We start from the raw sequence: 14,532 nt of genomic DNA, 5'->3' as shown, positions 1-14,532 counted from the left end.
AGCTCTGTCTGTATCCCAGTAAGTCAGGCCTCTCCTTGCCCAGGGCTTGGCCTGGTGACAGTAGAGGATCCGTGTCTAGTAGTAAATCCCACCAAGGAGACTCCTGTGTTTCTAACCAGCTGGCTGCTACAAGCCCAGAACACCCTGTGCAGGTGGTGTCACTGGAGTACAGGCGGTGATTGACAGACTTTCCAGGGAAAGGCATGGTATTTTAGGGCACTTGTTTGAAAACAAAATGAAACTGTCTTGGGTAGCTCTATCTATTCAATTTTGGAACAGCCATCACCTGAGTTTGTAGATCTTGTCTGTCATGCCTGTTCTGACAGAGGCCTGTTAGTGTGAGGGCACTGTACAGCAGCAGGTACAGCTGTGAAGCAGCATGTGATCTCCTGTGCTCTCCTCACAGGATAGAATATGTGACGGTGACACCAGAAGGATTCCGCTACCGGGGCCAGATCTTCCCTACCGTGAACGGACTCTTCCGATGGTTTAAGGATCATTATCAGGACCCTGTTCCAGGTGAGGACTCCAAAACCTGAGTGCCTTGGTTGTTTGTTTCATCAGTGTCACGCAGTAGGGCTGTTAGTAAAGGACAGTTCCATGTTCTTTGTCCCTGAAATGTATCCTCCTCTAGGATTTTCTAAATCTGGGAAGTTTGAGTGACACTCAAGTATTTAGCTTCCATGAACCCATTGAGAGCTCTCCCAAGAACTAATCTTTCAGCCAAGAAGCCCATACATGAGCTTGTCCCTTTTCTCGCTCTTGGCTTCTCCCGTCATTCAGTCCCACGTGCACCATTTACTGGCAAGATGCTATTTTACCAGCATAAATATTTTCTGGATTTTTTTCAAGTGCTGAGTTTCAGGGCAATAGCTGCTCTGCTGGGGGAACTAACCTATCCCTCTTGGCTTATGTTCTATACAGGTATTACCCCCAGCAGTAGCAGTCGGACCAGGACTCCAGCCTCCATTAATGCTACTCCAGCTAACATTAACCTGGCAGGTCAGTGCAGCCTTTCTGGGTTGGAATCGGGATGCGAGTTCCTTTCTCAGGCTCTGCTTTGCCTAACACAGTGGTCTTTTTTGCAGACCTGACTCGTGCAGTGAACGCTCTACCACAGAACATGACCTCCCAGATGTTCAGTGCCATCGCTGCCGTGACAGGCCAGGGACAGAACCCAAATGCCACCCCTGCACAGTGGGCGTCCAGTCAGTATGGCTATGGAGGCAGCGGAGGTGGCAGCAGCGCGTACCACGTAGGTGTCACAAGCCTGTGGACAGAGGTGTTGCGTGGCCTCTTCCCGCTGCTAGAAACCATCCCATGGGCTCCACAGGTCGTGTAAGGGGTTACTCATTGCCAGGGATCAGCCAGCCCTAGCCATACCTGTGCGGCTGCACACAGGAGCCTGGCTGGATGCTTGGACCAGGTTTCTTCTTGCCTCCTGTGGCTGAGGAAATGAGGCATTGTAATATAGTCCTGCTCTGGGGAGAGTTGAAACAAGTAGCAAATTGGTCTGGCCCCCAAGGAATGTGGCCGGGTAGAGAGAAGGAACCTAGCAGTGAGGGGACACAGCCTTCTGATTGTGCCCCTGAATCGGCAATGTGAGCTGCCAGTGGAAGAGATTAGCTGTGAAAATATGCGCTGAGTTTGCAGGGCTTTTCAGCTCAGTGTGCTAATCTCCAAGCTGCACCGGCAGGCGAACACCTCAGCCTGACTGAACACCCAGAGGCTTTGCAGAGAGTAAGATGGAATTGGACAGCTTCAGCTCATGCTGGAGCCTTTCCTCATGTGCTGGGAGGAGGTAGGTGCCAGCACACGTGCTGCCAATTCCCCAGCTGACCCCAAGGCTAAATCCAGCTGCAGGAGGAATGAAGTGCTGGGTACAAGAAACATACCCTGCCCTTAGAGAGATCTACTAAAGAGCTGCTGCAAGACAAGGCTTGCAGAGAGGAATGATCCTTTATTAGGCTACGTTGGGAGGCTTTCATGGAGTTTGGCACAGTAAATGCTGAGCTGGGGATAGGTAGGGATTGTGGATAACCTAACATTATTAATCACAGAGACAATTTGAGGGAAAAGGGAGGTGAACACTGGAAGGCAAATAGACTAAGCATTCCCCTGGGTGAACAGTGAGCCAGGCGGCTTGGGATCTGGGAGCGAGCTGTCTCAGGAGCTGCTGTGCCTTCTCTGCAGCCTATTGGGGCAGAAAATCAGGACAAATTCATCTGTTCTTCGGGATGTGGTTTCCGATAGGTTTCCCCAAGTGACTCTTGTGTCCATCTCTCTTGTGCTCCTTGCCTTTGCTTGGTTTAGCGTCTCCCCTTGTACCCTGTGTGGATGAGCAAGGAAGGCAGGCTGCGGTGGCCCTGCTGGCCCAGGTTGAGTGGGTGCCAGTTGCTCTCAGGGGGAACAAGCGGGACCCTGAGCTATGCTGTGCTCAGCAAACCTCTCCTCGCTCAGGCAAGGCGCTCCAGCAGGCCTGGGAGTGTGCAACAAGGGCTCGCGCAAGCCTCCCTCGCAAGCAGGGCAACGCGGAGCGTGCCAGACATCTGCCCCAACAGGCTAGCAGACTTGTCCTTCTGTGCCTTACGGTGTCCGTTCTCTGCAGGTCTTCACGACTCCAGCACAGCAGCCAGTGGCCACCCCTCTGATGACGCCCAGTTACTCCTACACTACACCCAGCCAGCCGATTACAACGCCCCAGTACCAGCTCCAGGCCAACACCACGCCCCAGTCCACCCAGTCCCAGACACAGTCGCAGCCGTCATCCAGCTCCAGACAGAGGCAGCAGCCAAAGTGAGTAGCTCCAGGGCCGGGTGCACGTACTTGTCTGTCAGGTGTTCATCTCTTTCTTGGATTTTTGTAGAGCCAGCGTGGTGGGCTGCCTCGCACCTTCGTGTTGGGGCCCGTGGGGAGGGAGGGCAGGGAAGCTGCCCTGGGCTCCCCTGCTGGCGTGTCTCACCTCCTGCATGTGTTGTTGTAGGACCAACAGTCACGCTGCAATCGACTGGGGGAAGATGGCCGAGCAGTGGCTCCAGGAGAAGGAGGCTGAGCGGAGGAAACAGAAGCAGCGGTTGACTCCTCGCCCGTCTCCCAGCCCCATGATCGAGAGCACGCCCATGTCCATCGCTGGGGATGCCACACCACTGCTGGACGAGATGGATCGATAGGCCATGCTGGACCTGACCTGTAACCTCCGTTCCCTTCTCTAGGAAGGGGAGGGGAAAGAGAACAGTTGAAAACAAGTTCCCTTCCCTTAGCCACATAACTCCTGTTTTATACGTCATGAGATGGTGGGAGATGACTCTTGGTGATGCACACCTGAGCGAACAAATAGACTTGGCAGGGCTGGTTTAAATATATAGACATATATATATATTAAAAAAATATATCATAGGAAGGGACGCTGCAGCGGTCTCTGCATTCCAGGCCCTGGTTCACCATTTTGGAAGCTCGGCAGAGTAGCTGCAAGGTCAAACAAGTCTGTCCTTTTCCATGCACAGCAGTCTGCTTCCAAAGCAAAGACTAGGAAGCAAACACAACTGAAAGTGCAGACCATCGGCCTAGAGTGAGCCTGTTTCATTTGGATCATCCCAAAACCTGACTGTCATCTCTCCTTGGTCTGAGAGCGCAAAGCAAAGTCACCTGGGTTCTGACAAGCAAACTGGAGTTCTCTAAAAGTTTCTGTTCTTGTTTGCTCTGTGGTTTCACCTGTAACAGGCTCTGCAAATTCTGTGCTAACCCCCAGCCATGTTCATAGGGGTCTAGTACAGCAGCTCTGGGGTCTTGCCAGAGAGAAATGCAGCTGTTGTACCAAAGGCCTGATCTCTCCTCTGGCTTCTTTTGGAACAATATTTATTTAGTGTTTTTTTTTTTTTTTAATCAGACTGCGAAGCAAAACCCCAGGCAATGGCAGCTTTCCGAGCACGACACAGACACATGGGCTAAAACTCTGAGAGAGCAGCCACTCCTATGGTGAAGAGAATGCAAAGCAGCCGAGAGTGCATGGCATCCTCTTCCATATCTGCTTAACCCTGCCCACTTGTAACTGAGAGGGGTGAATACATAGTGTTTCTACTGAACACTAGTTGGGAGGCTTTCTCTCTGCGTCCTGTGCTGCCTGCCTGCCTTCTCCTCCTAGCAATGGATTGGCCGTAGAAGCAGAGTTCAGTGCTGAAAGTCAATGCTCCTTCTTCCTTTGTTGCTTGGAGTTGCCTTCTGTGTGCTGAAACTTTCACAGAGAAGCTTGATTTCTGTTGAGCTGATACAGAATTATGTTTTGTTTTGAATGCGTTGTGTAGCGATGTCACACCGCCGTACCGGGCACCTTCCGGAGGCCCGTCTCTCTCACTGGCTGGGAGGAGTACTGGGGGGACTAGGAGGGGGTAGGTAATGCAGACAACTCTTGTTATATGTCAGAAACAGCCCACTGCAGTGTTACAGAGCAGCTGCTGGTGCTGAGAGCCATTTCTGAACTGGAAGGTTTCTGCTGCACACACTTTCCTCCTTCCTGCTTTGTTAGTGGGGATTTTCTATGGAAGCAGGGTCTTTGTTCCTCCAACTGCTCCTGGTCAGCCCAGGCTCAGCGAGGAAATGAGCAGGAACAGCAGATCGTGAGAAACAAAGGTCTTTTTTGCATGCAAATGCTCCTGAAGAATGGCAGAGACTTGGGAGACAAAGCAAAGCTCTTTCCACAGAGAAATGCAGGTCCTGGCTTCTGCGCCATCTCCTCTGCAATACCAGGGGCTGACACAGCCGCGTTCCTCTCCCGCTACCACGCGGGCGGGGATGGAGGACCGAGCTCCGGGGCACACGGCTGCTGTAGGTTACAAGCATACTAACCTTATGCTATTTTTTTATTTTATTAAATTCTGTATGACGGGAATCTGACTGGGAGCAGCTCCTTACAGGGATGTTGTTGGACCCTTACAGAGGAGCCAGTTGTGCGTTGTCAGCTCCTTCAGCTCTCTTTGTTTTTAGTTTTTTCCCTTACCGTCAATAAAAATTCTACTTTTGGGAAGCTGCCCGTATGCCGCGTGTCTCTGCTTCCTGCACTGATGCTGCGGTTGCCGTAAGGTGTTTCCCAGCCTGCCTCCCCTGCTCACGTTGCTTCTGCCAGTCTGTTCTTGGGAGCGGGGCTTGATGCTCACTTGTGTTGCTCGAGAGGGTTCAGTGCCTCAGTACAACATGTGCAATCTTAGCCTATGTGCTTTCCCTCCGGGCTCCTGGAACCGCTCCTGTCGGGGAGTTCAGATGGCGCTGTGCCCTCGGGCATCTCTCCGGAAGCGGTGGGACCGCAGCGGGAGAGCTCTGCCCTGCTTGGCCTTGGCAGCGGCAAAACAGGAGCCAGCGCTCGGCTCCCGTCATCCTGGCTCTCCCCAGTCTCGGATTCGCTGCTAGCGTAGGAAGCCGCTAGATTGGCTTGCTGTGCCTCTGCCTTCTCCCAGGCAGTGCCTGCCTTTGTCCGGGGGCCTGGGAAAGCCGCTATTGTCCTGCTCAAAGAGCTCTGACAGCGTTTGAAGAGCCTCCAGGGAGGGACAAAGCCCCGGGCCGAGCTGCCCCCCCACTGCTCAGCCCGCCCTGGCTCGGAAATGAGAACCGAGTTCCCGCTCCCAACCCTGCTCCTGCTCCTGCGGCACAGTTTTGCGCCGAGCCCTGCTGCCAGCTGGGCGCTGCTTTGCCCGTCTGGCGTAGCCGTGCTGAAACCGCAGCATCGCCTGTGCCCAGCCCGTGCGGTCGGGATGCCCCTGTCGCGTCTCCGGGCAGGGTGGGAGAGGGAGGATGCTCTGCTCTGTGTGGCCAGACACGTGCAGCTGCCTTTGCCTGAAGTGTATGTGACCAGCATAACCCATAAGGTGGGGGGCCCCTCTGGCCAGGCGCCTGGTAACAGCCGAGGGCTAGCGATGGTGCAGAGTGACCTGCTGCTTGCTCTTGGGGGCTGGAGGAGGAGTTTGAGCGGGTGTGCGAGCATCTCGCTTCTCCCAGCCTGCAAAAAGGCAGAGGGCTGTAAAGAGGAGAGCTGCAATGGGGCAATTCATTCACCAGCACCCCGGAGAGATGCACCCCTGGGAGCTGGCGCTATGCAAGCAGCATCAGCTAAATCACAGCCCCATAAAATCCGGGCTCTGCTGCAGCCTGGGGCATAGAGGGGAGGCGGTGTCCCCAGCCCGGGAAGTGCCTTGCTGTCTGCATTGCCCAGGAACATGAAATGGGCCCGTGTTAGTGGTGAGGACAGCACAGAGCAGTTCAGTGCCTTCTGCTTTTTTGCACCGCTTAACTCCGTTAAACCCTCAGCTTTTCCCCCTCTGCCTCCCCTGCACCGTTTGGCTTTGCCACTCCGTGGAGCTGCACACCGGCACCAGGCGAGCGGGAGCGCACGAGGGTCGGGCACCACGGCTGGGCGCACGGGCACCCGGCTCGCTCCCCTCCCGCCGCCCCGCGAGGGCCCGGGCCGTCCCCTCGCCGTCCCCCAGCCCGGCTCTCGCGCTGCTCCCATGCGTCGCCGTTCCTCCCAAGGCCGCTCCGGAGCAGCCTTCGGCGCATGCCGAGCTTTGCGCAGTGCTTGCGTGGTCCCGGCGGCTGGCGTGCAGGAACGCGGCCTGCCCCAGCGTCCCCCCCGCGGGGCACGGGCGGCCGAGGCTGCGGAGACAGGGCGAGCATCACACCGTCTGCTCGAGCAACCTAATTTATTACACAGCTAAACTTTCAAAGGGTAAGGGGAGAGTCACGGTGGCGGCAGCGAATCTCACGCGGGCTCTGGCTCCGCTTTGTTTTTCAGTCTCTTCTTTCTGTTTTTCTCCTTCCTCCTCCTCTTCCTGCCGGCTGCCGGGGCCGTGGAAGGCAAGGCCGGCGCCAGCTCCTTCCCCAAGCCCTCTCCCGCCGGGGCATCACTGAGCACGGCATTGGACACGTCCTCCTCGCCCCCCAAGTCCGGGCTCCGCGCCAGCAGCTTGGCCCGTGGGTCCTGCCTCGCCGCCCCCCCCGGCTCCGCTGCGCCCAGCCGCAGGGTGGGGTGGGCACAGGTGCCGGGTGCGGGATGGCTCAGCCTCCCAGCTTCAGCAGCATCTTTCTTCTTCAGGCCTTTCCCCTTCTTTTTCTTCTTCTCTTTCCCCTTCCTCTCGCTCGGGGTTGCCTGCGGGGTGGGCAGCAGGCAGCTGTCCGCCGCGGTGGTGGTGGCGGTGGCGGTGCGGGCGGTCGCGTGATGCTCAGCAGGCGCGTGATGCTCGGCGGGTGCCGGTCCAGCGCCGGTGCCGCTCCGAGGTTCCCCGCCGGTGTCCCCGGGCCTCGCCGCCGCGTCGATGAGCTCCCCGCCGAACTCGTAGAGCACCGGCTCCCTGGGCACCGCGATGGCCACCGTGTTGTACGCCTTGCACCTCGAGAGAGCGCGGAGAGGCGCGGGGTGAGCCCGGCCCCGCCATGGCCAGACCGAGCGCCGGCACCGCGGCCGGACCGCGCTTACCAGACGTAGAGGTAGGGCTCCACGCACTCCTCCTTGTAGGCGAACTCGAAGCAGGGCACCCGCAGCACGTTGAAGAAGGCCTGGCCCACCACCCGCGAGGCCGTGTCGTTGACCCGCCGTAGGCAGCGCCTCAACCTGGGCGGCCGAGCGGAGCCGGGGGTGAGGGGGGGGCGCGGGACGCCGGGGTGCCAGGGCCCCTCGGCGCCGGGGGGGAGCGGGGACGCGGCCGGGGCGCGGGGCGTCGCGGTGCCGCTCACCTGCGGTCGCAGTCGCAGTGGCTGATGGTGTGCCAGCGCAGGTTGCGGTAGCCGTAGCGGGCGGCGAAGGGGTGGATGACGTGCTGGCAGTGGTCATGGTCCCGGCAGCACCGGTCTGTGTCCCGGTGCTCCCCTGCGGCGAAGGCACCGGCTGCGGCGGCACCACGGGGGTCCCGCACCCGGCTGGGCTGCGCTGCACCGGGACTAGGCGGGGGTGGGATCGGGGCCAGACTGGACTGGGCTAGCACTGGGGTCCGAGTTAGACCAGGCTGAGGCAGGACTGGGATCAGACAGAGACGGGCAGGGGCTGCGAGCGGGCTGGCGTTTGGCTGGGGACTGGACTGAGCCTGGGACTGGAGCAGCACTGCGATGGGGGTGAGGCTGGGAGCAGGATGGGGACTGGGACTGGACCAGCACCACGATGGGGGTGAGTCTGGGAGCAGGATGGGGACTGGGACCAGACCAGCACCACGATGGGGATGAGGCTGGGAGCAGGATGGAGACTGGGACCGGACCAGCACCATGATGGGGTTGAGGCTGGGAGCAGGATGGGGACTAGGACCGGACCAGCACCATGATGGGGATGGGATCCAGTGGACCGGTACAGGACCAGCACTGTGATGGGGATGAGGCTGGGAGCAGGATGGGGACCGGGACCAGACCAGCACCATGATGGGAACGGGAGCGGGGCGGACTGAGACCAGACCAGCACTGTGCTGGGGACTGGATGGGGGTGCGCAGGGACCAGACCGACATCATGCTGGGGACAGGAGCAGGGTGGACAGGGACAGACCAGCACCACGCTAGGGATGAGGCTGGGACCAGGATGGGGACCGGGACCGGACCAGCACCACGACGGGGAGCGGATGGGGGGGGCCCCGATGCCGGGCCGGGAGCAGCGCGGGGCCGGGGCGGGGGCCGGGACCGGGGCCGGGGCGCGGGTCCCCCCGCTCTTACCGAGCTGCTCGTAGGCGTCCGCGTTGCTGCCCGCGCCGCACCACAGCGTCCCGGGGTAGGTGAGGCCGCGGCGGGCGCGGGGCCGCCCCGGCGGGGCCGCAGCGGGGTCCGGGGCCGCCCCGGGGGCCGCGGCCGCCGCCAGCAGCAGCCAGAGCAGCCGCGGGGGGCACATGGCACCGCGCCGGCCCCGCGCCGCCGCCCGCTTTATCGCCGCCCGCCGGCCCGCCCACGACGGGGCGGCCCGGCCCGGCCCGGCCCGGCCCGGCCCGGCCCGGCTCAGCCTGCCCACGGTCCGGGCATCACGGCACTGATCAGCACGGCTCGGCTCATCCCACCCACGGCCCAAGGCGGCACAGCTCGGCTCGGCTCAGCACAGCATGGCCTGCCCGTAACGGAGGCGGCTCGGCACGGCTCGGCTCGGCACGGCACGGTGCAGCCCATCCACGACAGGGCTGGCACAGCATGGCCCGGGCTGCCCTTCACAGGCCCAGTTCAGCATGGCCGGGTGGCAGGGACACGGGGCAGCAGCAGGGACATGGGGCAATGGCAGGGACATGGTATGGTAGCAGGGTCACAGGATGGTGGCAGGAACACGGGGCAGTGGCAGGGACACAGGGCAGCAGCAGGGAGATGGAACAGCAGCAGGGACATGGTATCGTAGCAGGGTCACAAGGACACTGGCAAGGACAGGGGACAGCGGCAGGGACACAGGACAATGTCAGGGACACGGGCCGGTGCTGTGGGTGCTATCGCAGGCCTGGGCCACAGGCGCAGCCCCAGCCGGGTGGCAGGGAAAGGGTTCTCCTCCCCGCCAGCCCCGCGCGACCGCTGGTTACCCGGCCCCGTCTTGGCAGCTGGCTGGGGACAGAGCCCCGTTGCTGTGGCACCAGCAGTGGGGTGACACGCGGGGGCCTGTAGCATGCCAGCCCCACCGTCATGCCAGCCCCCGGCCCCTTGGCATGCTGCCCTGGCCACAAGGCCTCGGGGGCTGCGCTCGGTGCCAGGGGTCAGAGCTGTGCCCCTGCCCCGTGGGGGCTCCCGCAGCCCCGGGGGTGGCAGAGGCCAGCGCAGGCGCTGGTGGCCCGTGTCCCCCCGGGGTGGCACGGTCCCTTCAATGCGCTGGCTGGGGCTGGCAGCTCCCCCGGCTTCCCAGGGCTCGTGTCCCCGCTTGCCAGCTCTGTGCACCCCCCCTTTTCCCGGAGCCCATTTGCAATTCGGAGCGGCGCCCGGCACGGCGGGAGACGGCGATGGCACCACGACGCCCAACGCCCCGGCGGGGTCGATGTACCAAGGTGCAAACTCCCTGTCCGGCAATGCAGCCAGGCGTGCAGCCCCGTGCCGCTGGGCGGGTGCCCAGGGCGCTGGCGGGGGCCCAGCGCCACGGGGACTGCCCCCGCTCAGCTGTCGCTGTCCGTGACGCTGCCTGCGACGGCCCCGCGCGGCTCTGCCTCGCCGCCGGCACCCAGGTACGGAGCCGGCCGGGACCGCGGGGCGCCGGTGCGGGGGGCCGGGGCTGGGGCGGGCGGTGGGCACAGCGTGGCGGCAGCCCGGTGGGGGGGGACCGCGTGCTAACCGCCGCGCTCGCAGCGCCGCCGCGCATGGACCTGCGCCGCCTCCCCGACGCCCGGGACAAGGGCTGGTACCTGGCGCTGATGGCGCCCAACGTCAAGGGGCCCGACTACGCCTGGCTCGACCCGTCCCGGCTGTACTGCCACCCGCAGGTACCCGGCGCCCGGGGCGGGACGTGGTGCGACGGGGTGCCCGCACCGGCCCGCGGCACCCAGCGCCGCCGCTCTGCCCCCAGGGCTTGCAGGACTGCGTGGCCGACCTGCTGCAGCCCTTCCGCGGGGACCCCATCGACCTGGTGGCCGGCATCGACGCCATGGGCTTCATCCTGGGTGAGCGCGGGGCGCCGGGGCTGCGGCGGGTCCCCCCCCCCCCCGGGGACATCCCTGACGGTGCCGTCCCGTGCCAGGTGCCGCAGCGGCGGCCACGCTGCAGAAGGGCTTCCTGGCCATCCGCAAAGCCGGGCACCTCTGCGTGGAGACACTGGCCCAGCCCTACACCGACTACTCGGGGCGCCAGAAGCTCATGGAGGTCCGCACGGATGCGGTGGCCCCAGGTGAGCCCACGGCGCGGGGACGGCGCGGGGATGGTGCGGGGACGGCGTGGGGACGGCACCTCAGCCCTGCTCTGCCCCCGCGCCAGGCCTCCGCGTTCTGCTTGTGGACCAGTGGGTGGAAACCGGTGGCACCATGCGGGCCGCCATCGAGCTGGTGGAGCGGCTGGGGGGAGTCGTGGCAGGTAGGACGGCGGGTGCCGGGCGCGGGGGGGCCACCCTGCCCTCCCGCCCCGCCGGCGCTGAGCCCCCTCGGCCGCCCGTCCCGCAGGCGTCGCCGCCGTCTGCATCGAGGACAGCGAGGGCGGGCGCTGGATCCGCGAGCGCTACAAGTGCGCGCACTGCGTGCCCCCGCACCTGCAGCCCCGCTTCGACCGCCACCAGCTCGCCGGGCCCTGAGCGCCCCACGCCGCGGGGTAAAGCGGGACGCCCGCAGCCCCCGCCGGCAGCGAGGCCGCTTTGCCCCCGCCAGCTTCCCTGGGGGGCAGCCCGGGAAGCAGCAGGGAGCCACAGAGCTCGTTTCTTTTTTTAAAAAGTGTAAAAACCATTTTATTATGAAAAATCGGAGCCCCTGCTAACGATACGTGGAGTTGCATAGCTAAGGATGCCCTGGCCCTCGCTGCGGGCCTGGCCGGTGCCGGACCCCGGCGGGGGCTGCTTGGAGCAGTGGCCGCGCCAGCCCCGGGCACCGCCGGGAGACCCACGGCACAGCCGGAGAGAGCCAAGCCGGAGCGAGGCAGCGTCTCAAAGCAGCGGCTGGTGCCGTCCCGGCTTGCCCGGAGCCGGGGCAGCGGAGGCAGGAGCACGGGAGGCCGGATCGGCGGGGCAGGAGGCGCCGGCCGTCTTTGGTAGCGAGGTGCGGGGGCCGCGGGGCGGCTCCTCACTGGCAGCACTTGGGCTTCTTGCGCGGCGCCGTCAGGTACAGGTCGCTCTCGGGGCCGCTGATCCCTGGCGGAGGCAGGGCCGCGTCGGTGGGGCGGCCGGGGGGGCCGCGTCCCCCCACCCGCGCCCCCGCGGTACTCACGCACGGTGTCGCCGATCTTGCGGGCGCCGCTGCGCTCCAGCTCGGCCAGCACGCTGCTCTCGAAGGTCAGCGCCGCCACACGGAAGAAGAAGTCCCGCACGTTCTCCCCTGCCCCGCGGGACGAGACGCGTGAGCGTCCCCCCCCCCGGCTCCCCCCCATCCGAGCCCGCTCGGCCCCCGGGACCCACCGGTGAGGGAGGACACGGCCCAATACTCCGCCTGCATCTCCTGGGCCACCTTGAGGGCGTCCTTCTCCATGAGGCTGTACTGCGCCGGCGTCTGCGGAGGGGCGAGGGGCAGGGCTGTGGGGCGGGGGGACGCCGGCACGGCCCCGCGGCACCCGGTGGGGAGGACACACTCACGCTCAGGTCCTTCTTGGAGCCCACCAAGAAGAGGATGACGTTGGACGGGTCGTTCTCCTTGAGGGCGTCAGCGAGCCACTGCCTGCGGGAGCCACCGTCACTGCGGGCGCCTCGCGGCCCCGCGCTACCGCCTCGCTCAAACACGGTCGCCGGCCCCGCCGCATGCCCTGCCCGCCCCCGGCGCCAATCCCCGCGGCACCTACCGCGTGTGCTCCAGGGAGGCCACGTCGTTGAGGTCGAAGACGATGACGATGGCTGGGGGAGGAGGAGAGGTGAGGCAGGGGCGGCCGGCGGGGAGGCGGCGGGGCCGCGGCGGGCACCTCACCTTGCGCGCCCCGGTAGTAGGTGGAGGCGATGCACTTGAAGCGCTCCTGGCCGGCCGTGTCCCACCTGGGGGCAGAGGGCAGGTGGTGGGTGGGGGCCAGGGGGGCCGCGGCGGGGGCCTGGGGCCGGTTACTCACAGCTGCAGGCTGAAGGGGACACCCAGCACCTCGAAGCGCTCCATTTCGAAGTCCACCCCGATGGTGGCCTTGTAGTTCTTGTCGAAGGTGTCCTTGCAAAAGCTGGGGGTGGAGGGGGGGGTGTCAACCCACCGCTGGGGGGGGGTTTGGTGCCCCCACCCGGGGGATGCTCGGCCCCACGGCGCCGCGAAGTTACCGGTTGATGAGGCAGGTCTTCCCCACCGAGAGGTCTCCCACCACGATGATCTTGGAGATCTTGAACCTGCAGGGCGGAGGGGAGCGCGGCGGCCGCTTAGCAGCACTGCGAGCACCTGGGGCGTCCCCCCTCCCCAGCATGGCGGGTGGCGAGCTCGGGGGGTCCTGGTAGGGGGGATGGCTTGGGGCTGGGGGCACCTCAGGGTCCCACTGGGGACCCGCTGCCAGGGAGCCCCGCGGCGCCCCTCGGAGCCATCTCCATCCCACGGTTTTCCCCGGGAAGGGGCCCAGGCAAGCCGGCCCAGAGGCCGCGCTTTCCCGCCGCCGCAACCCCATCCGGACCCCCCATCTTCTGCCCCCCCCGCCACATTCCTGTGCCGTGACTCAGCTCCGGCGGCGCCGGGAGCCGCGCGGGACCACGAGCCCCACGGCTGCTGGGAGTCCACGGCGGGCGCCGCCGGCACTCACCCCACGGTGCCCGTCCGCTGCTCCTGGCAGGCGCCGGCCACGCTGGGGTGGAAGGCCGGGCGGGCGTGCAGGGCCGCCTCCTTCCGAAAGCACTGGAAGGGGAGCCGCGGTGAGGCGCCGGGGGGGGGACACGGGCCCGGCCGGCATCGGCATCCGTCCGTCCGTGCCCCCCGGTGTCCCCGCGCTCACCTGGGGCAGGTCGGCGACGACCCTGTCCCTGCGCACCGGGGCCAGCACGTTCATCCTGCGCGGGGCCGCGCGGGCCGGCGGCAGCGGGGACGGGCCGAGGGCCGCGGCGGGTCCTGGGGGGCGGAGCGGCAGCGAGCCTCGGCCCCACGGCCCCGCGCACCGCCGGCCCCCGGCGTGGCTGTCTGTGTGTCCCAGCCAGCCCCATGTCCCCCCCCATGGCTGTCCCTGTGCCCCATGGTATGGCTGTCCGTGTGTCCCCACCATCCCCACATCCGTCTGTCCTCACGCGTGGCCATCCCTGCGCCCCGGGTCCGTCCGTCCCCGCGTCCATCCGTCCCCACATCCATCTGTCCCCACGCATGGCCGTCCCCATGCCCTGGGTCTGTCCATCCCCGCGTCCGTCCGTCCCCACGCATGGCTGTCCCCGTGCCCCAGGTCTGTCCATCCCCGCATCTGTCTGTCCCCACATCCATCTGTCCCCACGCCCCGGGTCTGTCTGTCCTCACGTCCGTCTGTCCCCATGCATGGCCATCCCCACACCCTGGGTCCATCTGTCCCCACACATGGCTGTCCCTGCGCCCCGCGTCCATCTGTCCCCACGTCCGTCTGTCCCCACGCCCGTCTGTCCCCACGCGTGGCCGTCCCCACACCCTGGGTCCGTCCATCCCCGCGTCCGTCCGTCCCTGCGTCCGTCTGTCCCCCCGCCCCGGCACGGCTCCCCCCACGCCGCGTGTCACGGCCGCCCCGTCCCCCCGGCCCGATCCCCCCGCGACGGCGGCGCTGCTCGCGGCCCCTCGCGGCCCCCTCCCAGCGGGGGGCCCCGTTACCGGGCGCCTCCCGGCTCCGGCGGCAGCGGTGCTCGGCGCTGCACGCCCAGCCCCGCGGGAACGGGCGTGCCGGCCCCGCCCCCGGGGGGCGGCAGGGAGGGGAGGGATCAGCCCGCCCGTTCCTCCGGGGCTGGGCCTTGGGTGTGCTGCCACGGGAGGGGGCCCCGGTACCCCCGGACCGGCCTCCCGGCCCCCGCCCCCGCCTCCCTGGCCG

General features: G+C 65.1%; 4 protein-coding genes across 4 annotated transcripts in view; 2 read left to right on the top strand and 2 right to left on the bottom strand.

The window, feature by feature from the left end:
• The window catches only part of SUPT6H (SPT6 homolog, histone chaperone and transcription elongation factor), a 31,531-nt gene extending 26,511 nt beyond the window's left edge, over positions 1–5,020 (top strand). The window contains exons 33-37 of the mRNA XM_026105584.2: positions 407–519; positions 925–1,002; positions 1,089–1,255; positions 2,609–2,796; positions 2,984–5,020. Coding sequence (XP_025961369.1) covers positions 407–519; positions 925–1,002; positions 1,089–1,255; positions 2,609–2,796; positions 2,984–3,170 — 733 coding nt within the window. The 3' untranslated portion in view covers positions 3,171–5,020. The remainder of the gene's footprint in view (positions 1–406; positions 520–924; positions 1,003–1,088; positions 1,256–2,608; positions 2,797–2,983) is intronic.
• Positions 5,021–6,669: 1,649 nt separating this feature from the next.
• On the bottom strand, positions 6,670–8,875 carry PROCA1 (protein interacting with cyclin A1). The gene is made up of 4 exons (XM_064523278.1): positions 8,674–8,875; positions 7,717–7,849; positions 7,460–7,594; positions 6,670–7,373 (listed from the first exon to the last, which is right to left on the bottom strand). The coding sequence occupies exons 1-4, from the start codon at positions 8,843–8,845 to the stop codon at positions 6,746–6,748; spliced, it is 1,068 nt and encodes a 355-aa protein (XP_064379348.1). The 5' UTR covers positions 8,846–8,875; the 3' UTR covers positions 6,670–6,745.
• Positions 8,876–10,059: 1,184 nt separating this feature from the next.
• On the top strand, positions 10,060–11,389 carry LOC112986354 (adenine phosphoribosyltransferase-like). Its single transcript, XM_026105590.2, has 6 exons — positions 10,060–10,139; positions 10,261–10,394; positions 10,478–10,571; positions 10,649–10,795; positions 10,882–10,977; positions 11,064–11,389. The coding sequence occupies exons 2-6, from the start codon at positions 10,272–10,274 to the stop codon at positions 11,189–11,191; spliced, it is 588 nt and encodes a 195-aa protein (XP_025961375.1). The 5' UTR covers positions 10,060–10,139; positions 10,261–10,271; the 3' UTR covers positions 11,192–11,389.
• Positions 11,312–14,471, bottom strand: RAB34 (RAB34, member RAS oncogene family). The gene is made up of 11 exons (XM_064523277.1): positions 14,319–14,471; positions 13,492–13,604; positions 13,303–13,394; positions 12,836–12,901; positions 12,640–12,741; positions 12,504–12,568; positions 12,382–12,433; positions 12,179–12,260; positions 12,005–12,095; positions 11,817–11,924; positions 11,312–11,740 (listed from the first exon to the last, which is right to left on the bottom strand). The coding sequence occupies exons 2-11, from the start codon at positions 13,543–13,545 to the stop codon at positions 11,673–11,675; spliced, it is 780 nt and encodes a 259-aa protein (XP_064379347.1). The 5' UTR covers positions 13,546–13,604; positions 14,319–14,471; the 3' UTR covers positions 11,312–11,672.
• Between the last annotated feature and the right edge of the window lie 61 nt (positions 14,472–14,532).

The sequence above is a fragment of the Dromaius novaehollandiae genome, chromosome 19 (genome assembly GCF_036370855.1).
Source record: "Dromaius novaehollandiae isolate bDroNov1 chromosome 19, bDroNov1.hap1, whole genome shotgun sequence".
Classification (NCBI taxonomy): domain Eukaryota; kingdom Metazoa; phylum Chordata; class Aves; order Casuariiformes; family Dromaiidae; genus Dromaius; species Dromaius novaehollandiae.
Note: the sequence above shows the minus strand (reverse complement) of the source record. Positions and strands in the feature narration are given on the sequence as shown.